The 27785-nt window shown below is 54.3% G+C and overlaps 9 protein-coding genes across 9 annotated transcripts; 2 read left to right on the forward strand and 7 right to left on the reverse strand.

Annotated features, from left to right (window-relative positions):
* Window positions 1–1339: 1339 nt before the first annotated feature.
* B0I36DRAFT_234482 (FMN-dependent dehydrogenase) lies at window positions 1340–2613 on the reverse strand (the record flags this gene model as incomplete). The annotated part of the gene is made up of 2 exons (XM_046149319.1): window positions 1340–2366; window positions 2471–2613. The coding sequence occupies 2 exons, from the start codon at window positions 2611–2613 to the stop codon at window positions 1340–1342; spliced, it is 1170 nt and encodes a 389-aa protein (XP_046017870.1).
* Window positions 2614–3936: 1323 nt separating this feature from the next.
* B0I36DRAFT_343654 (uncharacterized protein) lies at window positions 3937–4849 on the reverse strand (the record flags this gene model as incomplete). The annotated part of the gene is made up of 2 exons (XM_046156183.1): window positions 3937–4381; window positions 4452–4849. 2 exons carry the CDS (start codon window positions 4847–4849, stop codon window positions 3937–3939), a joined length of 843 nt encoding a protein of 280 aa, XP_046017871.1.
* A 3924-nt stretch (window positions 4850–8773) lies between these two features.
* B0I36DRAFT_343656 (uncharacterized protein) lies at window positions 8774–9553 on the reverse strand (the record flags this gene model as incomplete). Its single annotated transcript, XM_046156184.1, has 3 exons — window positions 8774–8956; window positions 9002–9147; window positions 9505–9553. The coding sequence occupies 3 exons, from the start codon at window positions 9551–9553 to the stop codon at window positions 8774–8776; spliced, it is 378 nt and encodes a 125-aa protein (XP_046017872.1).
* Window positions 9554–10358: 805 nt separating this feature from the next.
* B0I36DRAFT_343657 (uncharacterized protein) lies at window positions 10359–10751 on the forward strand (the record flags this gene model as incomplete). Its single annotated transcript, XM_046156185.1, has 1 exon — window positions 10359–10751. One exon carries the CDS (start codon window positions 10359–10361, stop codon window positions 10749–10751), a length of 393 nt encoding a protein of 130 aa, XP_046017873.1.
* A 444-nt stretch (window positions 10752–11195) lies between these two features.
* Window positions 11196–11893, reverse strand: B0I36DRAFT_2647 (uncharacterized protein). The gene is made up of 2 exons (XM_046151189.1): window positions 11675–11893; window positions 11196–11617 (listed from the first exon to the last, which is right to left on the reverse strand). The coding sequence occupies exons 1-2, from the start codon at window positions 11733–11735 to the stop codon at window positions 11304–11306; spliced, it is 375 nt and encodes a 124-aa protein (XP_046017874.1). The 5' UTR covers window positions 11736–11893; the 3' UTR covers window positions 11196–11303.
* A 2450-nt stretch (window positions 11894–14343) lies between these two features.
* On the reverse strand, window positions 14344–15782 carry B0I36DRAFT_370800 (uncharacterized protein; the record flags this gene model as incomplete). Its single annotated transcript, XM_046159949.1, has 2 exons — window positions 14344–15236; window positions 15299–15782. 2 exons carry the CDS (start codon window positions 15780–15782, stop codon window positions 14344–14346), a joined length of 1377 nt encoding a protein of 458 aa, XP_046017875.1.
* Window positions 15783–17859: 2077 nt separating this feature from the next.
* B0I36DRAFT_357207 (heterokaryon incompatibility protein-domain-containing protein) lies at window positions 17860–19512 on the reverse strand (the record flags this gene model as incomplete). The annotated part of the gene is made up of 1 exon (XM_046157767.1): window positions 17860–19512. The coding sequence occupies one exon, from the start codon at window positions 19510–19512 to the stop codon at window positions 17860–17862; it is 1653 nt and encodes a 550-aa protein (XP_046017876.1).
* A 584-nt stretch (window positions 19513–20096) lies between these two features.
* B0I36DRAFT_258945 (acetamidase) lies at window positions 20097–22421 on the reverse strand. The gene is made up of 7 exons (XM_046151092.1): window positions 22169–22421; window positions 22090–22111; window positions 21998–22005; window positions 21624–21888; window positions 21365–21559; window positions 20942–21301; window positions 20097–20867 (listed from the first exon to the last, which is right to left on the reverse strand). Exons 1-7 carry the CDS (start codon window positions 22396–22398, stop codon window positions 20286–20288), a joined length of 1662 nt encoding a protein of 553 aa, XP_046017877.1. The 5' UTR covers window positions 22399–22421; the 3' UTR covers window positions 20097–20285.
* A 2710-nt stretch (window positions 22422–25131) lies between these two features.
* Window positions 25132–26600, forward strand: B0I36DRAFT_357209 (NADH:flavin oxidoreductase/NADH oxidase; the record flags this gene model as incomplete). The annotated part of the gene is made up of 4 exons (XM_046157768.1): window positions 25132–25236; window positions 25313–25784; window positions 25857–26130; window positions 26198–26600. The coding sequence occupies 4 exons, from the start codon at window positions 25132–25134 to the stop codon at window positions 26598–26600; spliced, it is 1254 nt and encodes a 417-aa protein (XP_046017878.1).
* Between the last annotated feature and the right edge of the window lie 1185 nt (window positions 26601–27785).

The raw sequence follows: 27785 nt of genomic DNA on the forward strand, positions 1-27785 counted from the left end.
GGCTCTCTGCCATCGGTGGGGACGACCTTGACGTAGGGCTGAGTTGCAGCTGGAATTGATGAGAATGCTACCTTTGAGCTGGGCTCATCCTTGTTCATGCGAGGTCGATACAGTCGATGGCTATGGCTGTTGTCACGAGCTCTCAAATTCCTCGCCGTGTAACTCGTGCGTGTCTCTCGGTGGCGGTATCTCCCGAACAGAAAGCACGACCATCTCGAGCGCGGGAGCGCTTAAATTCAAGATAATGTCTTCCAGTGTCAGTGTAGAAGTTTATGCTTGTGGTAGTGCTCCGGAGCCACATGGTGCGAGAATGTGTAAGAACCGGCAGGGAACACTATCGTCCCTTGCGTACGCTCATGCTAAGGACATCCGGATCAGGGTGTTCCAGGGACCAAGGTAAAACAAGCCCAGCAGAATACTATGCAAGAGATAATGCTTGGGTGTCACAACCTGCTGCGGCGTGTCGGGACTGGACAGACAAGGGACCTGCACATTGACTTTAGCGGATCGCAACTCTGCACCGGATGGAGGCTGTTCCACCAACGCAGGCACTTATCCATCTTCTGCCAAGGGACGAGCCATGATGGCTTTTGTAGAGACGTGTTATTGGATATGCGTCGTGATGAAGCACATGATAGAGGTTGGAAAGACGATGGGGTGGTGGTCGGCGTCCTTTCTGGACGGTCCAAAGTATCTGAGTTGGTTCACCTATCATCACTAGTAGCTTTTACATTGCACATGAGAACAAGAGGGCATGGGCACGAGCCTGAAGGACTTGATTTTCGGGCCAGTCGGCGCAATGAAGATATAAAACTGGGCCGACCCTCCCTTCTGTTTGACACAGCCACGTGAGACGACCTAGAACCAAGAGATGCCTTGCTATTTGACATCGGCCTGTGCTATCAAATTATACACTAGGTTGTCTATGCGTACCTTGGTGACCTTCATCGTTCATTTAACAATGGCCAGTATATTGGGAGCGTTTGGTCTTTGCATGAACTAGCAGACATCAGTAGTGGTTGACCGCATAAAGTCCTAAGATCAATTGTCTTTTTCTGCCGAACGACGCCGTTTGTGTAGACATGAACAGGGTGGTCTCTGCGATACCAAGCGATTTATTTGCCTTGTTCGCCATAGCTTCAGTATCGTTTAGTCCCGCCTGGCCAGTCACTGCAATGCGCAGCCCACGTTTATGCGCACGGGATAACACCCACGATTACCCTTCTTGGAAAGGACTGCTGCTGCCGTGCGTGGACAATCTGAGGCGAGAAGGGTCAGGCCAGGGTGCAAAGTGTTGCTGGGCTTGATGTCGACAAGTGTGCTGGAGCGAAATATAACGTTATAGCCTCGAGATCCCAAAGCCATCCCTTCTGGCAACCCCAAGCATGTCCTTGGAGATATGATCAAGAGACATTGCACCTGCCAAGGCCATTGTGCGCGACAACTCCCTCTCCAGTATATGCAGGACTGTCTCCACGCCTTCTTGTCCCTTGTAGGCGAGGCCCCAGAGTGACGCTCTCCCAATGAAGCACAGGTCGGCGCCGAGAGCGATGGCCTTGAACACATCACTTCCGCGGCTGACTCCTCCGTCGAACATTACAGGTATCCGACCCTTGACTGCCACGACGAGTTCTGGCAGCACCTCCAGTGTCGAAGGGACTCCGTCGAGCTGCCGCCCTCCATGGTTGGAGACGATGATGCCGTCGACGCCTGCCTCGACTGCCTTCGCGCCATCTTCTCCCGTCATAATCCCCTTGACGACTATCTTCATGCGAGTCTGCGAGCGAAGCCATGGTATTGTCTCGTCCCAGGTCAGGCCTGGATCAACAATCAAGTCGCCATGCTCCCGCATGACCTTTTCGTGCTCCTTTGCCGTTCGCGCATTCAGCATGAGTCTCCCTTTCGTGACTCCCCCAGCGTTGGCGCCCTCCCGATTCGCCATGCGCAGACCTGCGGGGAGCGTGAGAGGCTGCTTACGTTCGAGGTACCTGTTGCCAAGCACTACCGTGTCGACGGTCAAGACTAGAGCCTCGTACCCGGCAGTCTCTGCTCGGCGTATGACACGGGCGGTGACTTCACGTGAGCGGAGGAAATAAAGCTGGAACCATGGACGCGGGTAATGATTGGCCCTCTGGGGCAGAGCGCTCATGACGTCTTCGAGAGATGTCGTTGCGTTCGACGACAGGATAAAGTTGCTTCCCAGCGCGTGACTTGCTCTGGTCAAGCCTACCTCGCCATCGTTGCCCACGAGCTTCTGGTAGGCAGTTGGGGCGATGGCGATGGGTATGTCATAAGTTTTGCCGAAGATTGTAGTCCTCGTGTTGATCTTACTAACGTCTCGCAAAACACGTGGACGGATAACAAGCCTGCGTCAAGTTCTTGTTCGTAAGTGCTTGATCGGGAAAAAGAGGGAAAGAACAATGAAAGACAACGGGGAGAATGAGATGTTACGTACTTGCGTTATATCGACGAGTTCCGTTCCAAGGTGCATTCTTCCTCTGCGCCCGTCGTGTAGTACTGCCACACCGCAGAGCTTAGCTTCGATTTCGCGATGTCCTTTATGTCCCTGACATTGATCGGGGCTGGTTCTGGACTTTTGGATGTGTTAGACATATTTACCGAACGGGATTAGTTGTTGTTACCACCAAGTCAAGTCAAGGCCGAGAAACAGCACCAGAAGATGCCCGCATCCCTCGGCTTGGTACTTGTAGGATCGTACTGCGGGGTCAAGCTTTGATGGCCTCGGGCCGGGGCCGGCCCGGATCGTCAAAAGGACGTAAGACCCATGTTAGTTGCAGTTCCCCCAGACAAATGGCCTCTGGCTTCGGCGCTGTTCCTCCGGCCCTAGCCCAATCCAGGAAGGTCTCTGTCAGGGTTCCCCGCCTCCTCCGGAACCCGACCGATTGAGGTAGCTGAGCCTGTGACCAGGAAGATGTGGAGAAACTGACTTGAATTTGGGGACATTACCAATGCTCTCGGTGCACTGCTACTTGATGCTAAGCATGTGGATTGCATGACACACAGATGTCAGACCCATATGTTATCATCATATCAAGAAGGTAACATTTACAGGCTCAGTGCGTGTAGGGAAACTGCTCACGGAAACAAAGCGCATTTATATTAAAGAAGCTCTCGTCGGAATTGGGCGGGCAACGCGTTATTCCATCGTCTTTGACAACGCCGACTTGGGCGCTGCTGTCGCTCCAGCTACTATCTCGTAATAGTCCGCGATTCAGGCCGGGCGTGTATCTGTCTGAAACCGGGTTCTTTACCCAATCAATGTTTCAGCCCGAATTTCCTCGCAGCCGCTTACTGAGAATATGCAGAGACGAAGCTGCAAGATCGGGCAATGGCTTTGACACACAGACACGACGCGCGAACCAGTGTATCCATACCGACTCAGCCTTGTGACTAGATGAGTGGATAAGGGAGGTCAAGGCTAAAGGCGCGCGTATCGTAAGAGGTGGCAAGATTGCCTACTACTCGTAGTTCAGCGATTCGTCGAGGCTACCCATGTAACGGGACCGACAGCCCCAGGCTAGGTAAACCTGTGGTCAGGTCTTGGAAGACTCGGGGTAACGATAATAAAGTTGACTTAGAACCCGATCTCCCTTTTCTTTGCAATGCACGGAAGCGCGGCAGTAGCAAGATAGGATGCAGCAGTGACGGCAGTTCAAGCATTCTTAGATTTCTCAGGACTACCTGTTTCTATCTACTATTAAACCCCACTACTACAAGACTATATAGGCTCTAGTAGACGATCAGCTATAAGACACAGAACAATCTCGAAATGAATTGAATAGCCGTCCGATTATCTACAGCCTACCAAGCAAGGATCCACCTCCGGGCCGGGAAGGAACGCCCGAGAGCGACGAGATAGCTATATATGACGGCAGAGACGGTGGAAGGTACTGGTGACCTTAGCTACAGCTATGCTTAACCGCAGGCGGCGGACAAGGCACCGAGAGTAGCGCCGACCACAGGATGTAGTGCGCCGATAGTCGAGCCGAGGATGCCCATGATACGATCACATCCCCAGGTGTCACTCCCTTCCAGGTAGACGAACGCGTGGATTTCTCCCTGCAAGTAGCCGTTATGGAAGCGGGCAACATGCATCCGATGAGGGGCGCGCCAAAGGGTTAAGTGCCAGGTAGTTCCGTGACGGCTGACCCCGCCGCTGACCTTGAAGCTCTCCTGGAACTGACCGGCGATTTCTGTCATGGCGAAAATGAGGGCATGACGGAAGGCGGGGTCGTATACACCTCCAGGGGAGATCTTGAGAGTTTGATCGAACGAGAACAGATCACCGTTGTGGCCATTACGGACACCGATTCCATAATCGCCAACGTTGCAGCCGAAGTCGTAGCACTTAGACCACAGGCTGTGAAATTCATTAGCCGAATATTCTAACCGCTGCAGAGAGGCATCGCCAAAAGAGATTCGTTAATTACCTGTCAATGGCAGTACGCGGAAGAATGTTCCCGTAGTTCTCCATGTGTGGACGAACCCAGATATGGGTGCAAGTCTGGCCATTAGTGCTGGAACAAGGCTGGCGTTTGTCAACTCTGACGTCGGTGAGTTGTTGAGCCTCTCTTTCGGGACCAATGTCCCCCGTCGTGTTGGCGTAGGTGTTATACCACTCGGTGCCGGGCTCTTTGCCTTCGACGAAGCGGAAGGACCAGGTCCCGTCCTCGAGCTTGTAAAGCTCGCAGTTTTCGGCCTGAATACACAACTCGAAGCCGGCAGGAATATCGGAATCAGCTACGAGAGAAGTGTTGACGGCGACAGCGGCCACATGCAGGGCATGGAGGGCGAAGGGGAAGAGTATGGTGAGGCGAGACCAATACATAGTGATGGATGGACGTGGGACCAGTAGAGAACTAATGTGATGCGGTGAAGGGTGAGCAACTTCTTTACGACATGAGGAGGTCGAAGCCTGGCTTTTATAACTTGAGGTTTCCTTCTTCAACCGACGACTTATGAGCTAACCATGGAGGCACGAGGTTGGCGTTTGCTTCGGAAATGCCGTTTGCAAGGTGCACTAGCCCTGGAACCTTACTTCTTCTGACTCGCGAGTAGCCACCAGTTAATGGTCAGAACTACTAGCGGACAGAGTAGTCCAGATGCCCAGAAGACTCTGACCTGATCGACAAGGTAAGCTAATTGGACAAGTTACGAAGCATAGGGGACTGGACGACTTTGGAAACACTTAAGGCTAGGGTATGATAGCAGTAGAGGCCTTGGTTTACCAGGATATATGACCAAGAGAAGCCAAGAGCGCTTATCCAATTTCACACTTGAGGATCGCCAAGAACCACATGCGGGGCGGTGCAAGGCTCGATTGGCTGTAAGTACGATGCGGTAACTCTAAAGCGGACCCATCAAGGCAAACGCTCTATACGATCAATCGTTAATCTAGAGTTTTCGCTGTTCATTAACCAGAGCGAAAACAATGGAGCTGGCTGCAGCATGCTGTGGATGGCTGTGTAATTACCCACGAACCCGGAAAAGCGATGACTACAAGGATTCAATGTCAAGTAATTGGCTTGGCCCTATCTGTCTTCGCTTCGGCTTGCACCGGGCGGCAGACGGGGGTCTTGTTCGGGCGGTGTACGGGGAGTATTACGAGATGTCTTACAGGCTCTGGTAGTAGAGGCGGTGGTAGAGAGTGCCTGGCTGTACCCACGACTTGAGACGCATGATTTACTGGAATATGTGCACTACACGTCGTTTCTCTCAAGCAGTTATAGCGTATGATTTCCACGCATCATACTGAGCGTGCTTGGATAACCTATTGTTCGATGTGGAAGTTCAGGAGGCGGTAACAGGCGACCCTATGTTTGCCCAAGTGGCTTTGTGTCCGAATCAGTTTCATCGCTTGCTGATAAGCTTTCTTATGCGCCAAGCTTGGGGAACGACAGGTCGTAGAGAGAAGCAGGTCAGGGGTTGAGTTGGCGATATAACAACGCCATCGTGGAGATTAGATGAAGTACAAGAGCGGAAGGAGGAACAGGATAAACTAGGAACTAGGTCGGGGTTTCTAGGCATAGCACTAGAGTTCGACAATTCTCGTTGTTGGCCAAGTTTACGAGACGCCCCCGTCGCTTGTGCTTGGCAGCAAGCCCAGGGTACTCACCCTTGTAAGAGGCTGTGTAAGTATTATTAGCCTCTCGTCGTGCGGGGCAGACTGCCTCCGTATTCACCGCAACTGCAATGTTTATGATTGTACCAACATTGGAACATACTACAACGACGCTTCAAAGCCGGTCAACTTCGACTGCAATAGCAAGCCTGTCAATGATATGACAGAGTGGTACATGGACTGGAGGAACCGCCGCGGCCACTTCCGCTATAAGTGGGAGGCGAGCAAGCGGTGCTGAGTGCTGACGAGCTCTCAACCATACTACTGTTGAATTGTTACCAGCCGCTGGAACATCGAATGGGAAGAGAGAGACTGCTACTTGTGAAAGCGGCAGCGTCGTAGAGACGCGTGGAGATTGGAGCCAAGGTATTCAGGATGGGGAGATCTGGTAATGCTTGGTAGTTGTTGTTCCTGTGGCCATACTCCCATGTCTTTGTTTCTGCTCTTACATTTCATGCTTCGCTTGCTGGACTTATCCCAGGCCTGTAAACAGACAATTCTTTCACTATGCTCCTGGAGCAATTCGTCTCCCATCATTGTGTCTACTAGTGTTTCCGGACATTGAGTTAGAGAATGCGGAGGAGCCTGTTCTACCGTGGTATTAGGGTCCGGCAGTTCTTGCTGAAGGACTCATGGGGTCCGTCACAAAGAATGCACTTCATTGAAAGTCGGTTACATGTGCTATGGTGGTACCCTTCCCTAAGAGCATTTGCAGCACATCTGCGGTTTGTTGCACTGTTAAGCCTTATTATGGTTGGTAATTCTTAGCAGTTATAGCAGTACTTGGGACGGGCCCGTCGTTCGAATACCTGAACTTTCCCAGATTCTCCTCGTAGTATGACATAGCTTTCTAAAGGAAATGATGGGCATGCTGTCCGTCATTGAGATATACCGTCATTAGGCCGCACTTTTCGCGGTCAACTCGCTGGCCGTGCCATTCAACCTTTGATATCTGGCAGTCGTTCTCCTTGGAAACAGTTTCGACAGCCCCGGGAAGGTCGAGCCCTGCCTCACTCAGAACTGCCGCGCGGCTCACGCCATCTACCAACCCTTAAAGCAGTACTAGGCCGTGTCCATTTGCGTGATCATGCCACGAGCAGTGGTTTCGGGGGTGTGTTGGACAGCCCGTAAACGCTGAGCCTACCGAGGCTGCCACAGATCTGGCTCGAGTTCCCGGGACACGGCACGTCGCACCGCGTCTGGTCGTCGGCGCGGCGCGTGACGTCGCCGAGGCCATTGCCGCAATAGCAGTTCGTGCCGTTGGCGACGCCAAAGTAGCGGTACAGCGGCAGGCAACTCCGGTGACACCCGTCGAGCGTCATGCCGGGGAGCGTGAACCACTCGACGTCGCGCAGATTGTGGCCATTGCCATTCAGGTAGCACCCGTGCGGTTCAGGTAGGGCCGGAACCCTTCCTTGGCACCGTACGAATAGACCTTGACAGCCGCACCGGCTCCGGCACTGCCGCCGCACTGTGGGTACTCCTGAGCGTATCCGGAGCACGGGGTGGCGCAGAAGCTGGCGTCCAACACACGGTCCGCATCAGGCTCGAGACGACTCGCGCAGATGCACGTGTTGCCCCCGAGGAGTGCAGCCATGTTTCCGAGATTCGGGCCAAAGCCATGCGCAGCACAGTACGTGACGCAACTGGCGGTTAGAGGGTGGCATTTCTGGCGACACTCACGGCCGTCGAAACGGCGAGCGGCGAGGCCGACACTGCCGTCGCTGGCACCCGCCAGCAGTCGGAGTCGGTGAAATGCAGGGCGCCTAGCGTTATCTCTACTGGACGGCGGTACTCCACGACACAGTACGCCACATTCGGTCGTAGCGACGCGGTGCAGTCCTTGTCTTAGGGTATAGCTGGGTTTAATGTCCGTAGCAGGTCGACCGTGATACCGGACCTTCGGTAGATAGTGGCGCACGTATCGTTAGCCGGAGCGCAACCGCCCATACGCTACAGGAGCTGGCCAATATGCCTGGCGCGACCCCTGTAATGCCGGCAGGCACCGGGGCGACTTTGCCGTATACACCGGCGTCCCCATTGCCTGTACCACTTCCCGGCATGCCGGTAGACGTGTTCGATAGTATGCCGGGTATGAAGGACCCGCCAGGCGACGAGAGGCAGATGACGCTACCGAGGGTGCGGCGAGTGCTCTATAGATTACTATAGAAGCGATCGATCTAGGGATTATAGGCGATTAGGGAGTCGAGCCTAAGAAGGTTAAGGGCCTCGATAAGCAGACATAACTCGCTATCCTTAACGGTATAAACGTTACACTTTAGCGGTATATAGAAGCGTATCCCGGTAGGTATCTCGTCGTAGGTAGTAATGTTAAGGTTGCCCGAAAAGAGGCTAGCGGATAAGACGTTATAGGCGATAGCGAGCGAGTCGTAAGTGTCCCCGGCAGCCGAGGTAACCCAGACGCCGGACGTATAGAACGGCGCGGGCTGTAGCATAGGAGTTACGAGGGCGGGCTGGGCCGTTGTCAGGATGCGCTAGGCATACTGCTTATTAACGTAGGCGGCTGCCTATACGTACCAGGGCGTCGTGCCAAAGGCCGAGTAGGGGCTGGATTACATACGGCGCATAGCGGCCGGTATAACAGGGCTAGCACAGCTCGTTACGAGGCATCTAGTCATAGTTACCCTTAACGGTAAAGGCGGCGATAACGTCGTTACAATAGCGGCCGGTTGCAGCGTCAACAGCGCACGTCTCGTTAAGGCCGGTCCAGACGTAGCGGCACTTTACCGCGCCGGGAAGGCCACTCAGCCACTCCAGCCGCAGGCAGAAGCGCTCAACGTTACGCACCCACGTCTACACCGCCTCAAGGTACAGCGGCGCATACACAGCGTCCGTCACCGTCTTATTACCAGGGCTGCTGCGATACGCCACCTTAACGAACTCGGTAGTACGGTCGTAGCAGAAGACAGTCGCCGCCAGCGATCGCTTACACCCGGCCGGCATGGCCAGGGACGCCACCTCGTCCTCAGTATACAGCTTGTAGCCTACAAAGGCAACGGTGTCGCCGTCAGCGCGGCGGGCGAGCCCGGACAGCGGGCTCTGCTTGGCGCCAGTAATGCCCAAGCCCGGGATCCAGACCGCATCGTCGGGCGTCTGCTGCTCAAGGACGAGCAGTGTCTCCTACAGGTCGCCGACACAGCCCGCGCCGACGACGTGGACCCCGGACGAGCCCACGACGCGCAGTCCCGCAGCCATGGTGCTATACTAGAAAATTTGCGTCGGTAGGCCCTAGCTACGGAGCATGATCGAGTTTGTACTAGGTCTCGACCAGCGTGTTCCCACCATACAAGGCTTATACTGCCGGCGGCGACTTCGCATCTGGTGGCATGAAGCTTGCTTACGGCGGCACAAGGGCCTTTGAGAGCTCTGACGCATCGCTACACCGGTCATGTTGATGGCAGACTTGGCGCTGACTACGCTGGCCGATTGAGACTTGATCGAAAAGGCGCGGTTGTAACGGCGACTCTGGCCCTGACTCTGTCTCGCTCAGTGATGCCGACCGCCAGCGGCTCTTGGACGTATGCGGCACATTCTAGGGCCGCGCTCTCGGCCAGCCAGCCTCTCTGACCCCACTCGAGCGTCGAAGCGCCAAATGATGGCCTTCCGAGGATGTCATGGCTGCTAACGTTGCCAAAGTTACGCCAGGGCTTACGCATGAGGCTCTCCTCGCCAAGGCGGCTTTGGGGGCGGGATTGGATGGCCCTAGCACAGACAGACCTTGTCGACCAGCGCTTCAACTACTTGGAGCCAGGACAGCGCCGGACGTGATACCGCATGGCTCACTTTGACTGCTATCACACAGGTCATCTGCTCGCTTCTGCAGAAGAGCGTAACGCTTACCGCAACTCCCAGCTCCGAGGCCAGCTACTCCGCAGGCCAGGCTTCATCCTCGACCCAAGTGCCCCGAACGAGGAAATCGAGGCAGACTGGGAGCGTAATCATAGTCAGAAGCAAGACCTGCGGGACCAGCCCCTCTGGATCAAGCACATTCTTCAGTGGAGGCTCCAATATGGATTTCCAGCCTACTTAACTGCCGAGCTGCACGCAGCCCTCGATCAAAAGCTGGCGCACGGCCGCACTATTTGGCGACGGTGAGAACGGTGGCCTCTATAAATCACCCACAGTCTTCGTTGCATCATACCTCGAGAGCCAGGTTTCCGGCAAGTACGGCTACGGCAACTTCACCCGTATAGCTATGCAGGACTGCTCGAATCCTAGGGACGTCTGGATTGCCCGACGTCTCAAGTCCCAAAGGAACTACATCATCTCGCACGCCCCTCTGCCACAGGACGACGGCGCCAGAATTCGATATCTCCATCGAATGGCGCGATATGGAGGAGCCCTCGAGGAGGACGAAGAATGGAAGTTGAAGTCACACTGGCTCGACGAGCAGTACTTTGTTGTCCTCGATACTGCCAGCCTGCCTTCCGTAGCCGACATCTTGAACGGTACAGGCACCGCTCTCGATGTCACCGCCTGGTTATACGACTTCGACCGGGATCCCCCCACAGCTGCAACGCATGATGAGGATGGCTACGCGGGCAGAGTCAAGGTCAGCTTTGGTTATCATCTCTATGTCGGACTCTAGGCCCTCCTCCTCAGCCCATGTTTTACCTTGAAGAAGGTCTGGAGCATCAAATCATCCGAGGATTACATGTTTCGCATCAAGGACTTGTCGGTGATAGCCTAGACAAGAAGACCAAGGACTAGTTAGCACGTCTAAGCAGGATCGTGAGTCCGCGTATTAATATGAGAGATAGTACCGAGATACCAACTTGAGAACATCTGGATGCCAAAAATAGCATGTTGGTTCATGTATTAATGCTAGAGTGATCAAGTTGCATCTAGTGCATGGACGCAGTGTTGGCCCTATCGCAGGATTTTGTTGGTCTCAAGATAGCAACACCAGTCCAAGCGGCAGGTGTTGGTGATGAGTCTGCCTCACGACCGACTATTTGACCATGATCCGAAACACCTTCGCGCCTAATTGCTATTATGGCTATGCCTGGGTGCAGAACTGAATCGTACTCTGCTAGCGTATTGACCGAATAACTATTGTAAAGTAACCTTGTGTACATACTGTTGAACCAACTGCGTATTCATACATGGATACGTAGCAATACCTGTTGGCCCAACCATCCTACGCGCCTTTCGGTTGCTGCACTGAACGGTGCACGAGAGCGACGATCAACCATGCCATGTTGAAGACGCCAATCATACCCACCGCCATCAGGATCTTGTTACTTGTCGACGAACTCTCCCAGGACTCTGACCGCCTATACGCAGTAGAGGCACACCAAATATTCACAAAACTGATCCAGCCCATCAATAAGGGGCAACGGAGTGGTGATGGGGGGTCTCGACCAAGTCGTGAAGCATGAGTGCAGGGTCCGACTTTTACCGCACCCGCCCTCGACGCTAGATCGCCTCGAGGCCGTCCCCCAGACGAAGCGCCTTAGAAAGAGAAGGGTCAGCGTTGTCTCAATCGGCAAGCCTGACGTGTTCTCTCACAATTTCTCCTCCCAGGGTTGTCCTCATCCTCGACGTATCTCGTTCGTGGCGGCTGATCCATGGGGCTAAGTGGGTGCTGCGCAGTACTTGGTGGACGCTATTATGCGCCGGAAATAGCTAACGTTGTTATTGTCGTTGTCGTCGTCAATTATGTAGTCACCTTACGTTTTAGTCGTCTACTATCCAATTTCGTGCTGCCAAAGAAATTTACTGAACTTGCAAAAAAAAAAAAATTTGAAGCAAGTTTGCAGGTCTCCTGCAGGCCAAGCAGCATTTGGGGCCAACAACTTCTAGCCGCTAACCCTAGCACATAGACGGAAGCATAGGGGCTGTGCTGTTGGGAGCCGAGCCACATGCAGGGCTCACATCCCCAGCTGGGCGCCTAATTCCAGCCAATTATCTCGGTTCCCCGTCCGGCCGGGATAATAACTTCTCGCTAGTCCAAGGGTTCTTTCAGAGGCCTGAATCGTCACAACCAGCGACTAAGATATGCAAGAATGAGGAGTCGGCCCTCCAAAATCATCTAACCTCCACGTATCTTGTCCCTGTTGTACTTTTGACACTCGATATCATGTTCCTTATGTCCCTCTCCACCACTCTGTCGCAGCTCTTGCGGAGAAGGCACCCTCCGGCTTCTTGACACCCGCTCATGGGGGTCATTTTCCTGAAAATGTGCGCCGAGTTGGTACTGATAATGGCAACCCCACATCGACGATAATTACCTCGCCACCACTGATATGGTACACTGGCATGACAGCCAGTGCCGGTAATTAGTGGTCTTCGGTTACCCGCAGGGCTCTTCTCATATGGCACAATGGAGATGATCATATTGTTGTAGAAGACCACTCCCTGCTGTGTATCAAGCCTAGCGGTGATTGGGAAGATCTTCACGCGAATTGCACTCAAGACAGTGAGCAGGACTACCTGACTCGTAGGGAATGGAGGCTATCCCCGGGGAATCTACACGAGCTGTAGAGACTATTCGAGCGGCGAAGGCAACGCAGACGAAGTCCGGCCATCGTGTGTCTTTGGCGCCGTCACAATCCCAGTCTTGCTGGTTTATATGCCAACTCGATCGCGGAGTGGGTCGGCAGCTTTGCCGAAGACATCAAATGGGCCATTGTCGACAAGGCCGTCAACTATATCGCACGAAGCATTGGTCGCGTCCTGCCGTCGCTTGGGCCCTTCCTTGGTCTTCGCAAGCGGGGTGTTCTGCGACGCGCAGAAATAAAACTCTCTGCTCATCTTAGAGCCTCTGTTCACCACATTGGTCTCTGGGATGGCCCTACACCCGGCCATGCCACGAAGCGCCAAGAGCAAGCTGCAAGGACAGCGGTACTCCCCGTGAGCCGGGACGGGTATGGCATGCACTTCACTGTTCGCTAGGATCAAAACACGGGCCATGTTAATGTCCGGACTGGCCGCAGTCCTGGCCTTGAGACCCTGACGAACTCGCGGCGCCTGCGTGCGCGAGGCCATTTCCCATAGTTCAACGAGCAGTTCTTCGACGTGGGTGGCTTGGAACTTGTTGACCACTTTGGCATCCAGGGCAACTCCGATGGGGATGACACCCAGCCCGACCCGGCGAATCCCGTGGCCTATGCCTACGTATACAATGCCGTGACTTATTGCCTCGGCGTTGCGGAATGGGCCAGCTCGCCTCCTGCCATAGACATCCCTGGGCTCTGGTGGCAGATGTACGGTGACGTGGCCCACAGTACTATCGTTACTGGTGCCATAGCCGCTACCACCGCCGCCACGCCCTCCATCATCAATTTCCTGCAACCTGAAGGTGGATAGGTTTCAGGTCGGAATTCTCTCCGGTAGCGGCAACCACCGGGAGTGAGGTCATGTGGTTTACGATAGGCGATCGAAGCGGAGGAAGGATTGCTTTTTGTTCTCATTAGTAGCCAGCCCGAGATGTTATCGCCAGGATTGTCTCCTCGCAACTACACCACAGATGTGATTCTCAGCCAATGTGCCCTTCTGCTTGGCAATCTCCGTGACGGCGGTGCGATGGAGTCTGGGAATGTCATGTCTGGCGCGAAGCACGCGACGCCCGCGCCTCGGAGGGAGGCCCACCCCCTCGGCGTTGCGCACAGTGGCATAGATGTGGTGGTCGCTGCGGTGGATGTCGAGGTCCAGGCTGGCCCCGAGGCCGCCCTGGCTGCTTTCAGTGTTAAGGACCGTCTTAGTGGGTGGTATGATTACCAGGAGCTGCGAGGCAGTCTTCATTCGTGTTCCAGCAACAGTTGCGGCTTGGAAATGTTTTGTGAAATGTGATACCAGGCCAAGAGTATGAAGATGAAGCTTTGGTGGTGACTATGTATGTATGTACGTCGTTGGCTTTGAATGGCTGCCACGGCAAGCGTGCAGGGTGGAATATGAATCAAGGTATGACATTGGGCTAGTGTGACCGAACCAGAGAGGCTGTATGAAAGAGTGGCCCGTTCAGCTGAGGATTGGAGCAAATTCCCGTGGTGACACATTTGAAGATCACTTGCAGGATGGGCATCGTCAAATGACTTGGACTTGGTGACAGGATGAGCAAGAAAGTATTATGGACTCTAAACGAGCTATCAAGACAGGCTGGCCCTTTCTCCCATTACTGCCCCAATTCACAACTCCTTTGGCTAGGCCAAGCGACTAACTGAAACCAGTCACGAACTTCAAACCCAGGAGTAGCACTTGTTGGCAATGGGAATGTAAGTGTTGTAAACTGTCCGCGACCACATCTTAGTGACGAAAGCGATGAGGGTAAAGCTGAAGTCACTCTTGATGCTCAAGCCCTGTGCGCAGGCAAGCTCGTTAGGCTGAGTAACGCCGCCCGGGGTGATACCCTGGCTGGCTGTCAAGGCGAACTCGTTGTTGAACCGGGGCCTGGCCGTGAGACCAGCGCTCACGTCCACGACACCGCCCAGAATCTCAATGCCTAGCTGGAAGGTGACGTCGATCCAGGTGTCGGCCTTGACAAGCGCGCGCTGGGAGAGGTCCAGCTTGGCGTTGTAGACGGGCTTCCAGGGGGTAACGCTGGTCTTGGAAGTGTCGAGGAAGTCCAGGTGAATGCGGCCATTCTGCATGCCGGCGCCGGCAGAGCCAGTCACAGAGATTCCGGCCTCGACGTCAAGATCAAGGCCAATGGCGAAGAGAAGCTCAGGGCCGAGGCTGATGATGCCAGGAACGTTGACAATCATGAAAGAGACCTCCCCGGGGCTGTAGGTGAAGCTGTCACGGTATCCCGCGCTAGCCGCGATGGAGATTCCAACTTCGGCATCGATGCTGGAGTCGATATCAACATAGAGTTGCTTGATCTTGCCTCCGAAAACATTGAAGTCCAGGTATCCGGAGAAAGTGACGCTGGCGCTGATCTCGGCTGAGTCGGCCGTCACCTCCAGATAAGGGGGGAAGGAGTAGAGCGGAGTGCTGCGGGGAAGGCCAATAGTGCCTGCGATGTTGAGACCCTTCTCGTTGAGGGTGATGCCACGCTCGTTGAGCGGCTGCCTCGCAACACTCTTGCGCTTCTTTCCGACGGGCACACCCTGGAAGGTGATGGCGGTGTTTGCTTCGCGAGGTCAGCATCTGGTTCAGAAGGTCCTGCATAGCTGAGTTTGGGAGCAAACTTACTAGCCGTGCTAGCCACGTCCTTCTTCTCGGCCTTGGCGACAATTGTCAGGGTCTCTGGGCAGCTGGAGATGCTATTGACAAGGAAGACACCGCGCTCATCCTCGACGTCGCAGCCACCCAAATGGTTGGTGAAAAAGACGAGGTCACCCTTGTCCTCCCAAGATGCGACAGCAGCCTGGAAACCATCTGGTGTGGCAAAGGCAATGGAAATGGAGGTGGCAGAGCAGGACACGTTCTTGATAGCAGCAACGTCCTCCAGCACAACGGCGGGGTTCTGCATGTCAAGGTCAACGTGGACCATAGGATCAGCGTCAATACCATAGTCGAAACCGATAGACGTCTTGGGCGCGCATGCCGGGTCATCGGCACGACGCTGCAATCCCTTGGCCTTGGAAATGGGCTTGAGGGTGGTGGTCTCCTTCAGGCTTTTCGCGAGGGCCGTGCTGGCCAGAAGGGCCAGAAGGCCGCTGCGGAGTACGTGCATGGCGAAGTTTGAAAAGAGCGAATGTGAAAAGAGTGACTGTAAAATGAGCGAATGTGAAAGGAGTGACTGGTATGCCGGTGAGTGGCAGGACTCTGGAGTGGTGCTCGGCGGGCAACAACGCGCTGGGAGAAATCATTGTGCTTGTGAGGGCATGCCATATTTATGACCAGGGCCAAGAGTCAATACCACTACGAACCACGTGTGGCCGTTCTGTCACCGAATGGGTTATATCACCGCCATTAAGTTGCGCCGCTGTCAGGGCACCATGAGCTAATAGCTGTCTTATGCATGGTGAACCTGCTGTTGATCCTGGACAGCGGTGGCTTAGGTGACAGGGGTCCACAGCACGCAGTACGCTGATAAGGGTTGTTAACTCGTCGCGGCAGTTGAGGCTGGACCCCTACAGGTGAGGCCACTGTCGCGCAAGAAGCAAGGGAGGCAGACCCCTGAATTCTAATGGTGAGCGCATGAATGGAGCCGAGTCAGTACTAGCCCGACAAGATGAACCACTCATACATCTCAATCGACCGTCATCCCATCTACAATATTGCGCTCTACGGCCGCTGCATCACCCATGGGATACAACATCATATCTAAGGTTGTTCGATGCAGGGCTCTGGATTGGGTCGACTTCCTGCTAAAGGACAGGTCGGCGTCACAAAAAGGTCGCCACGCGCGCATGCTTGCAATGATCCACACGCCATGCCATAGTAGGGGTCCACTATAGGATCGACGGGTAATGAGAGGCATGTTGGAGGAGGCTCGAATGGGCTCAAGCATAACACGCTTCTCCGCAGCACGGGTCTACCTGATTACCCAGCAGCAAGAGTAGGTAACGAGATAAGCATGTGATTATATGTCCGCAATGTTACACGCCGAGGAACCCGTAACGGCCTCAACCGTCGCGTGACTCGCGCATGGCTTACTCGTGCATGGCTTGGCAGGTACCCGCGCGGGGCTTCTTCTTAACAAGCGTGTTAAGCTCGACAGAGCTGTATGCAGCCCGTCCCCAGACAAGCGGCCCAATCGGCCGAGACCGGTGCAAGGTCCGATTTGGCGGCACGGCTCAGGCCGAGTGCAAGACATCCAATCAGGAATACGGCCAGCGTAACACCGCAAGCTGCAGTGGTTTCCGCTCGGCCTCCAGCAAGAAATCTGAACGGATCAGAGCAAGGATCGGGTGGCTGCCGGAGTCGCCCACGTGTTGGAGCGACTAAGTTGGTGCTGTCTTCATTCCTTAATCAACGGGCGGTCTGGAGCCTCCACATCTGACTTCCCTTGTTCTTCGAATCACTATCGCCCAATCACGACATATAGCTCGGCTTCGCTATCATTTAACCCAGTCAGTCGCCCGCCCGGGGATACCTCAGACTCAACGGGTTCTGCCTTCAAAGCGAGAGCCCTTGACGCCACAGCTTCACTACTGCCGCCCTGGCGTAGCTCGTTTAGAGTCCACTTGGATCGCCTGGATGCAAACGCTAGCTGCAACATAACTGCCACTTTTGAGTCTCGAAGGACGAAGCTGTCTATCGATCGCTGGTGAGATTTGCATCGCATCTAATAAAGGTGTACATCTTCCCAAGCAAATCCGTCTAGCGAGAGAACCTCGCCGAGCATGGCCCCATTCACAAAGCATGTACTCACAAGCCGGTATTGCCCTGGGCAGTCGGCGTACTTGCGCAAGATGACCGGCAAACGAACACCCGAGATGATCCAAGCCTCATCTCCAATCTCTGTGCCTTCTGGAACAAACGAGAACTGTCTTCCATCTGTCAGAGCCGGGACCATTTGCAACGCCAGAGCTACACTGGTATAGGCTCTAGCAGACTCAAGGCCTCTAGTTTGGAGGTGTCCAGGAACGATGTCCTTCACCTTTCTGTTCATATGGCTGTTGCTGTCATCCGCTTCTGCAAGATTTTGAGCAGACAACTCCTGCATGGGAGCAGATCCCTCTTTGTCATTAGGATGCTGCTCGTTACTGTCGCGCGGCGGTTGATCCTCGCTAAGGGACACTTCTGTGACGCCTTGCTCGGATTCAAGCATCCCAATTACAACGTCGTGCCAATACGACGCATGGTCAGACAATGGCAGCTCCTCTGTGAACAATAGATAATAGCCCCAGGGTCAGTAATTTTGTGTCAACTGCGAAACCGACAGCGATAGCAGTTGGAACGGAGGGCTCAGGGTTGAGGGCAAATGCCTTGGCCATGGCCTCTAATGACCACCAGTCAAGCTTGGATGGCGAGACATACGGTGCTTGATCGAGAAGTTCCTCGGAGAAGAGGTCCAGTGCACTGCCAAGATAATGTGATAGACGCGCCTTCCTGAACTCATCCGCCGACTGAGCTTCATCTTCTTTGGCCAACAGTGCTTGCCCGGCTTTCTTGACAATGTTGCCAATCCGGTAGCCCCTCAGTGCGATGGTCCCGGGGTTCCCTGGAAGCGTTGACAAGGAGAAACTACTGTCGTTTCCAGCTGCCTTGCTCGCCTGGTCGAAGTCGCTGTGGCTAAAGGTCGTGGCATTCCCCATGCGACCAAAGGTCTGCATCCAGCTTTGCACTTGCGGATTGGTTTGGGTTTGAAGCCCGCTGTGCATGAACGCCTCGGCGCCACCCGGCAACTGGAGGATGAGCTTTCCCATGGCCAGCCGCAGGTCGTTGTCCTCGGTCACATAGTCGGGTCTCAATTCTGGTCGCAAGGCAACGTCTCGATCTGATGCCATGCTCACTAATGCGTAGTAGCGGTCTCGTTCAATGGTGCAGTTGAAGTAACGATACGAATAGAGCAGGTCAACCCAGCTACTCCGAGTCCACACCGAAGAAAATTGTGGCAAGGTGCTGAGAAAGGCGCGTCCAGCGGGTTTCGCTTGCAGCAGGCGGATACATCTGTTGTGAAATATGCGCGAAACCATTTCGTGCCTCTGGATAAAGGCGGTATGCGATGCCGTAATCTGCCACCTCGTAACGAGGGCATCGAAAGCTGAGGGACTGTTGAAATCGAAGAACAGAGCGAGCAGGTGCCTCCAGTCTGCCACGCGTGTGCCGCAGTGAAAGGTGACCTCACGTGCCAGCACAAATTCTTGCACGATCCAGATTCTTGAAAACCAAGGCCGCTGTATGATCTCGCAGATTGATTCCCACTCGTGTGACTCCTGGCCCGGCAGCTCATGGTCTGTCCAGGCCATGTCCACGGCTTCTGGTGGCAGATTCATGATCGCGGCCGTTTCGACTGGTGTTCTAGATCCATACAAGACAGTGAGAGCGCCACTGCACAGCACCGTACGCCAGTGCCTGTCGATCAGATCAAGTGCTGCATCGCTCGTGTTCGAGGCGTCTCCGAGGTCCGCAATGACCTGCGTGGCACTGCTGAAGATCCGTCCCATGAGTGAGACCTGGGCTTCCTTCTCCGAGACGTCATCCTGGTTGATACAGATCGCGTCGGCCCAGATGACTCGCCGGCGATCTGCATGGCGGAGCCGAACAAGAGCGGTTTGCAGAGACACAGTAACAGGTATGCTCTGGCCAGCTACGTCAAGCGCGTGGCTCTTGGTCTCGCCGCCCCACACGTACGAGAGTGCTTCGAAGGGAAGTGGTTCGGCCGCGTCCGGTTCGGGCAGGGTCAAAGGCTCCAGCTGCCCTGCTAGAGGCTCCCGGCCAATTCCGGGCAGCAGGTGTAGCACTCGGATCTGATTCGGAAGGACGGGTTGGTACCTATACCGCGGAGACGCCATCTCCAAAAGCTTTGTCTGAGCCTTGCGCAAGGAAGAACAGGCAAGCCAAGCCTGCAGCAATGAGATAAGCAGACAACAATCAGATAGCCCCCTCTTTCACGGAAAGGCCACCCAATCAATATCCCATGGTCCCCACATCCTGGTCTAGCAGGGTAGCATAATAGCGCACGAGTCGTTGCCATCATTCACTGGCAGAATGCGACCATTTCTTCTTCCTCTGCCAAATTCTACGTTCAGCATCAGTCATGACCCTACTCTTGAATAGTCCGTAGTGTAGAAAGAGGTTCTCTGGTTACAGTACGCAGGGAACCCCTCATCGCGCAAATGCAACTAGGCTTCACCCTACGATAAGGGCCGGGAATCTTCCCTTCTCACCTGACCATTTGGTGTGGTCCCGTAACTTCGCTCGATGCGACCTTCCAGTTACGTCAGACTTCTTGGCAGAAAGGATGTCACACATGGGTCGTAGTCTCGGCGTTTCCTATCGTTTGACAATTTTCGGGGGCAATCTATAACTCGAGCCCGATCACTCGCCTTGCTGACCCCCTTAGCCGAGCTCGTCCACTAAGCTAGAGTACCTTCGCGCTTTACAGACAACCTGGCGCCTTACATAATTAAGATTAGTTTGAGCGTGCATAAGCCGTACCCTCGCAGCTCAAGAACGTTCCTGACAGGTTTAAGTATAGCGCATGATAGACTTAACTGGCACTGGCAGTAGCGAACGAGTAATACCAGAACCAATTTCTGAACGAAAGAGCCGCATTCGTACGGGTCTATGTGGTTTTGGACTTGCGGAGGAGATCGTCTAGTACTTTTCCAACCCCTAAAACTCGTTCTTCCTCCAGCTTTTGCCCAATGATTTGGATGCCAATAGGAAGATTAAGGGTTGCCATCTCGTCGCCTTTCTCTTCCCACAACGCTCTGTTGAGGGCATCCAGCTCTCCTCCATGACTGTTCACTGCTTCAGCCTTTCGATCGACTGGAACGGGACAATCTTTACTGAAGTCACCAACGCGGCCCCCTGGAATGACCAAAGCAGGATAGTCCATTAGGTTCCAGACTTTGGTGTATCCAACCCAACGGCATGAGCCGTGAGGAACTGCAGAATGCGGCATAGGGGGCATTATGAGCGCGTCTGCAACTACTTTCTCGCCACTTGGCAAAGTGAAGTTCTGCCACTTGTCGAGATAGGCATGCTGAATACTTCGCTTCCGCCGGTTGAGCTGCCAATACTCGAATACGGAAATTGCGTCACCTCTCTTGAGAAGCTTCTCGACGTGCGGAATATAGGGCTCGCCGCCAGCCGAAACGGCACAAACGATATCCTCGCCGCCATCGGCAGTGTAGTATGCATCCTGCGACGTTGAAGCATTAGCGACCATTCTAGCACAGTTATATGAGCTTCTCCATGATTGAGATTGCGACTCACCATAACCTCGATAGCATCTTGATGTAGCGAAGCATCCCACTCAAAGACTTGATGTCCCGCACTTCGTAGTATCTCGACGGCGTGCTGCAAAGTCCGGGCAACTGGTGCATGAGGCTGGACGACTCCATCATTGATGAGCACTGCTAGTACTAACGGGCGTTGGATAATCTCATCGTAGGCATCTTGCCGCCAAGGTATTGGGGCACACTTTGGGTCACGAGTCCACGGCCTTGCATTGGACAGGCTTCTCATGGTAAGCTCGATGGACTTGAGGCTGCGAGCCATGGGTCCAACAGAAGATGGTACGTGCTCTTGCCCATCAGTTGACACCTGGACACCCCGATAGGGCAGTCTAGCGCTCTGTGTTGTCCGACAAGTCAGCTCAACTCGCTATGCCCCTTCAGATATGGTCGATTGTCTCACACTTGGCTTAAATCCATACAATCCCATCATGTGAGATGGAATGCGGATGCTACCACCAATGTCTGTGCCGAGGCCCAGCACGCTCCCCCGACAAGAGAGCAAAGCTGCTTCACCTCCAGTAGAGCCACCTGGGGTGTATCGCTTGTCTGTCGGGTTGGTCGTGAGCCCGAATAGCGGGTTGTCGGTTTCGCACCACTAGATGCCAGTCAGTGCCCTCCTAATGAAGCCATTCCAGAAATGTCAAAGCCAGGGTTCGTACCATGATGCTTTGCGGTATGTTGGTCTTGCAGATCACGATAGCGCCCATGGACTTGAACATTTGCACGAGAACACAGTCAGCCTCTGCTGGCGCAAAAGAACGTCCTACATAGCCTAGAGTTGTGTCGAGTCCTTTAACGTCGAACTGGTCCTTCAGTGATATGGGCATGCCATGCAAGGGGCCGTATGGGGAACCCGTAGTCGCTAAATGCTTGTCGAGGGTGATAGCTCGGTCGATGGCTTCTGCGAAGCAAACTTCTGTGAGGCTAAAAGATCGTTGATTTCATTAATGTCGCGTACAGTGTGTTGGCCATGGTTTCAGGGCATGCGCTCGTTCTTTTCAACGTCCGACGGTGATGGCCATCCTGTTCTTACCAGTTGGTCTGTTTTTGGAACGCCAGAGTCAGCATAATACTCGGACGAAGGTCTCTCCGCCAGGTCCGTCGCAGGAGGCGGTATTGACTCACGTTCTCATGTGCTTCGATGGCCCTAGGTGAGGTAGACACAATTAGTTTCTACTCGATCAGCATGGCTGGCATCACTTACTGCTGAATGTAGGCTCTTGTTACTGCTTCCGCTGTGAGCTGGCCACTTGCTAGTGCCTCAACGAGAGCAGAGGCATCATCGATGGCTGTAATCGCGGTATCCACGTCGTCGGCATTCTTGAAGGTCCTGACCGCCACGTCGCGCAACGCTCGCTTCTTTGACGCGATTTCTTGCCAACCTACAGCAGCGACGGAACACTCGCTACCTGGGACACCAGCTGAAATTGTCATCCTCGCTGTCGAAGCAAAATCCGTGTCTGGCTTGAGCAGCGATTGATGCAACCCTCCTGTGTCCCATCAATTTAAGGGGGTGGTGATCCCCTTCGTCCTGGCCGAGTGCGCCCCGCCCGAGCGACATCGGCGCCCAACTGCTGTCTTGGAGAAGTCCAGGGTTCAAGAAAGCCCGCGTGGATGATTGTGGTGGGGCGGAGTGCGCAAGATTTGGGTGGCGGGGCGCCATTATCAGTAACTTCAGCGGTAAATCCCAGAGGGAGGATGTTATGTGGCGTGCGAGTTGTCCCCATAAGCCGGCGCCGCCTGTAGGTGTTTTCGTTGCGACAGGCAATCGGAGCCGTACCATATCAGTCGTTAGTCCTCAGAATGGGGACGTCGGGCCGATGGAACCCTGGTGCATATCGGTAAGTGTTTCTGGACAGCTCTTGTGGTACATAGTAAGGTCCAGCAATGACTAGTGTGCATGCGTCTGAAATGTTGAGAGAAGCCACAGCACCAGTCTCGCAAGTTGCGAGAGTCATATGGCCCCTGCAAGTCGCATAATGTTGGCTTCACCTCTTTTGTTTTGGTGCCCCGCCAGGACAACGGCGCATCGTCAAATGGAGATATTTTCTGCTACGATTGCTCGAACTATCCCACGCCGGTCCTCTTCAAAATGTGCATTCGAGCTGAGAACCAGGCGACCAAGCTTGAGCCGTGACATTGTCGTTCGCAGACGGCAATGGTGCCGACCACACGCCTCCTGCCAACAGCGACGTGTGGGTAATTGAGGCTGGGCTGTTTGGCTTTCAATACTTGATTATGTGTGTAAAGCATTTCTGCCCGCGGCCTGTGGGCTGGCAAGGACCTCTATATTCACACGGCTGACGCAGAACCTTGTAGGCGTGATTCGGCTTCGAGATCCAAACTTTGGAGAATCGGCCAGCGCCGGCCGGAGCCGGCAAATGGAGCCAACGGCTGCCAGCCCGAGACAATGAAGAATTTCGAATGCTAGGCCGGGCGATGGCTTGCTCCATAATGGCGTGACAGTACATGACGTATGCATCTGGGGAGTCTCTCTCCCAAGAATGGGCTCTTCCATCGCGTCACCAGGGACATTCGACACCCGCCAAAGCTCCTTGCTTCACCCTTCTTTACCACCAAGGCATAATTGAAGAACTACTCCTAGAACACATCCGGAACAGCGGTGCGGAGCTTCCCCAGAGTCATCGTTCTAAGTCACTAGAACCCAACGACACGCTGTTGTCCATCAAGGCCGTTGCTGCCCGCGGCGACACGGGTCACCACCATGCATCACTTTCACGATCATCTTCGTCTTAACTTGTCGATTGTAATGGGCGCGGTCAAAATTCGGAAACACCATTCCTGAAACATTTGCACAAGGCATACCCATCCGTTTCAGCTCCGGCAGTTCCTGACGAGAAATTTGACTCGGGCTTTCCGGACATCTAAATCAAGACTATCGTCCAATTGTCCGAGCACGCCGCCATTCTTATGATTCCTCGTGAACGCAACTCGACAAGGTTCTACCTTGGGATAGAAATAACGGGGCACTTCTCGAAGGCTCCTGTAACAGCAGATCATGGGGCAGTCACGGTTTATACTGGCTTCTTATCGACGGCAGTGCACTTCGGTGGACTGGTTCGGCAACTATCATGCCGTGCAGCTTGTCGTAGTTAAGCTTTCAGATCGCAGCGAACTGGTCTTATCGCTGGAGACGCTAGCCACGCACTTAGTCCCAAGACTGGGAGGCATAAACACGAGCTTCCACGACTTTTGAAAGTTGGCTTAAAAACGTGATCTTGCAACACGTGGCTTGGCACGCCCAGAAGTTCTGCTGAGCGACCGGGAGAATATTGCATTTGATCTCGTCAACTTCGACGATGCATAAGCCGACATCACAGCTGGCGGTGATGCGCAGACTGTGGCGCAGATACTTCCGTACCATCGTGCGGTTCATTTTCGGCGTATGTATTGAACACAGCGGCATGCTGCCAACCATCGCCCAGCAGACGCGGGTATAGGATCTGTGGGACCAGGCTGGACACCTCCATCAGCTGGGGCTATTCGCTGTATTGACGCCACTCTTCTCGGCCTCCGGCGCAAGATTTCAGCCCTGCGACAAACCCGGGTTCATATCATGATCTCTACCCTGAGGGCGACCCCACAGGCACAGTTCCTGGGGGTTTAACAATGCTGACAGCTCTTCCACGTCGAAATTCTCGCTCCTTTTGTCGCCAGCAGCTACCTTACGAGCTACACAGGATCAATATGGCCAGTTGACAGACCAGGGTCGGCCACATGGCCAAATCGTTGCGGACCAAGACTTTTCTGACACACCTTCGTACCACGAGTCCACTACATCCCATGCTCTTGCCTCGATCGCCCCCACTTCCGTCATGAAAAAGGCGCGCCCAGTCACCCCCTTCACTCTGCTGACAAAGGTTGAGGTGACAGTGTTTGTGGGTCAGCAGCATACTGCTGACATATTCGTGGATACGGCCACGTAGAGATCATTATCTGCTTCTACGGGAGACGAAGATGGCTTGGAAGACCTCGTACTAGAAAGGTTGAAGGAGGGAAGACTCACTGTTTCTTTGGTTGAGTTATAAACATAAGTACCTGCGCTGTCACCGGTTTCAGTAGAGACCATCCAGGTAGAGCTACGGCCCAAAGAAACCGCGATTCGTCCGTCGCTTTTCATCTCCTCTAAATCTTTCATCGTAAATCATGCCGTCCGCAACGCTTCATGGGCCATTTGAGCCTCTGAATCAGAGACTACTTTTCAGTCCCCTCAAGATTGGCGCATTCCAGCTCAAGCATCGAATTGTCCAGGTAAGATGCAAAGTGCCAGCAGTCTCCGTGGCAAGAGAAACAGCCCCCCCGCTAACCGCTACTATGCAAACATCAGGGACCATGCACTCGCATGCGCAGCGACCTGGAATCCAGAGGTGTCTACGTGCCCGGGGTGCGTGTCGCAAAGTACTACTCTGATAGGGCCAGTGCTGGTGGGCTGCAGATCACCGAGGCCACTGACATCTGTCTTGATGCAAGCGCATACCCTGGTGTTCCGGGCGTCTTCACGCCTTCACAGTTGCGTGGCTGGCGCCAAGTCACAGACGCCGTGCATGCAAAGGGGGGTGTAATAGTCTCCCAGCTCTGGCACACAGGCCGTGCCTCGGGCACAGCTATGCGCGGCGGCAACAAGACCGTTTCTTCGGGGGAGCTGCCCATGAGCGGCAACTACCTCGACGGTACTCCATGCGAGTCCGATCCTCCCCGTCCTTTGACAGTCGACGGGATCCATGATCTCACGGCCGAGTGGGCCGCAGCTGCGAAACGAGCTGTCGAAGAGGCCGGTTTTGATGGAGTGGAGATTCATGGTTCGTGCGCCGGCAAAGCCCTTGCTTTGTACTGCATGTGGTTTCATGGCTGACGTTGTCTTTTCGCCTCAGCTGCGAATGGCTATTTGCTCGAGCAGTTTCTTCACGACAATATCAATCAGCGATCCGACGCTTACGGCGGGAGCATTGAGAACCGCTGCCGGTTCCCGCTTGAGGTTATACAAGCCGTGACCGAAGCTATTGGCGCAGACCGAGTGGGCATACGCCTTTCACCGTATAACTACTACCAGGATACCCGGGATAGCGATCCAAGCACGCACTGGGCTTTCCTATGCGAGAAGATCGCGGGCCTGCCTGCAAGAAACCGACCAGCTTACGTTCACATGTATGTTCCGCACATCCTTCTTTGTAAACTTGCATATGAGTGGTCTCTAATTGTACCTATGCAATAGGGTTGAGCCGCGCGTGGACGATTCACTAAGCGAAGAGCAAAAGCTTGCCTCTCTGGGCGCAACGACCAAGACCATTGGGCTTACCCCATTCCGCAATATCTTGAAAGCTGCGGGTATCTCTTTCCTCGCAGCAGGCAATTTCTCAAGAGAGAACGCTGTGGCTAAGCTTGAGGAGGGCGCGCGGGGGACCGGCACCAGTAACAGCGGAGATGGTAGCGATGGTGAAGTTGTCGGTGCGGCAGATGCCATTGTGTTTGGGAGGCACTTCATTGCGAACCCGGACCTTGTAGCAAGGTTGGGAAATGGCTGGCCCTTGAACAAGTACGACCGCACCACATTTTACGGCGCCAGTCCTCCTGAGAAGGGTTACAACGACTATCCCTTGTTCTCGGAAGCATCTTAGGTACGGTCTAGAATTATGCGATCGTCTCCGCCATGATCAACAAACTCCAAGAAGTCCAGTCTCGCCGAATACTGCTTGTCCTACGTTTCTGCTACAAGCCTGGCATATGCATGATATGATAATGGCCACACAACATCTCGATACCAGTGGTTGTGGTGTGTTTGTCGCGGGTGGGGTCCATTCGAAGAATATCCAGATGGCCGTTACGTACACAAGCCGTCGCTCACGAAGAGGGAAACGACGGCAAAACGAGAAGTGTGACCCACAGTGCCAAAAGTGCGACCTTGCTCCAACCTCAGCCGGGAGTGAGTTATCGTGTGAGCTTCGACTTAGCGTCATGCAAGGGATCGGCAGACAGTCGAATCTAACCGTCGACTGTATAAGTTGTCTTGGTCCGAGAAACCCACCACGCTGTTGACACGGGGCGGGTAGCAACTGCGCCCTCTTAAGGAGCACCGTAAACGTTGAGGGCAAAGGAAACCTGCCTAGAGCGGCATGCTCACCACGTTGGGAGGCTTGGCGGGCGTGTTTTCAACTACGAGTTTGTGACATGGCGTTCTCTCCACTGCTGCAGAACCACCCATTTGACTACCTTAGCGTATCCATTGTCGCCCTACCGTTTGACTCCTACCCGACTGATGCATCGCATCAATGTCCCCGCCAATCCTGCCGCCCCAAGCGGTCGGCACGATCGAGCCCGGCCCGGCCCAGCTGGCATGTTCAGCCCTCCTGTCGCTAATTCACTTTGGTCTTAGGGCTTGGAGTTTCGCCTAGTGCCGGCGCTCGGTCCCATGGACTGGATTGTCCTCCCCGATGTGGGTCAAACTGGGCCGCATGTACACGGGAAGTTTCATGGGCCAGCCAGCCACATTGCGAACCAACCTTCATTGCCGGGCTCAAAACCTCCGGGGAAGTGATCTGTGGATGATCATGGCACTACCTCTGGCGGGGTAACCTGCACATGCATCAAGAGTCGCTCCAGGGCAACGTCTTTGGTGAACTTGGTGCCTTCAGATGCCCGTCGAGACGGAAAAGGAGCCCGAGCGCTTCATCCATATTCACACATCAGGGCCTAATCCTACAATATCCGTAACAACATCGCCCCAATATGGCCGTCAGCTTTGGTTTCCAACAACATTATTGAGCAGGGCATGTTCTCGGCCTACCTGGTCTTCAACTATTCGC

This window comes from Microdochium trichocladiopsis, assembly GCF_020744255.1.
Source record: "Microdochium trichocladiopsis strain MPI-CAGE-CH-0230 chromosome Unknown B0I36scaffold_1, whole genome shotgun sequence".
NCBI lineage: Eukaryota > Fungi > Ascomycota > Sordariomycetes > Xylariales > Microdochiaceae > Microdochium > Microdochium trichocladiopsis.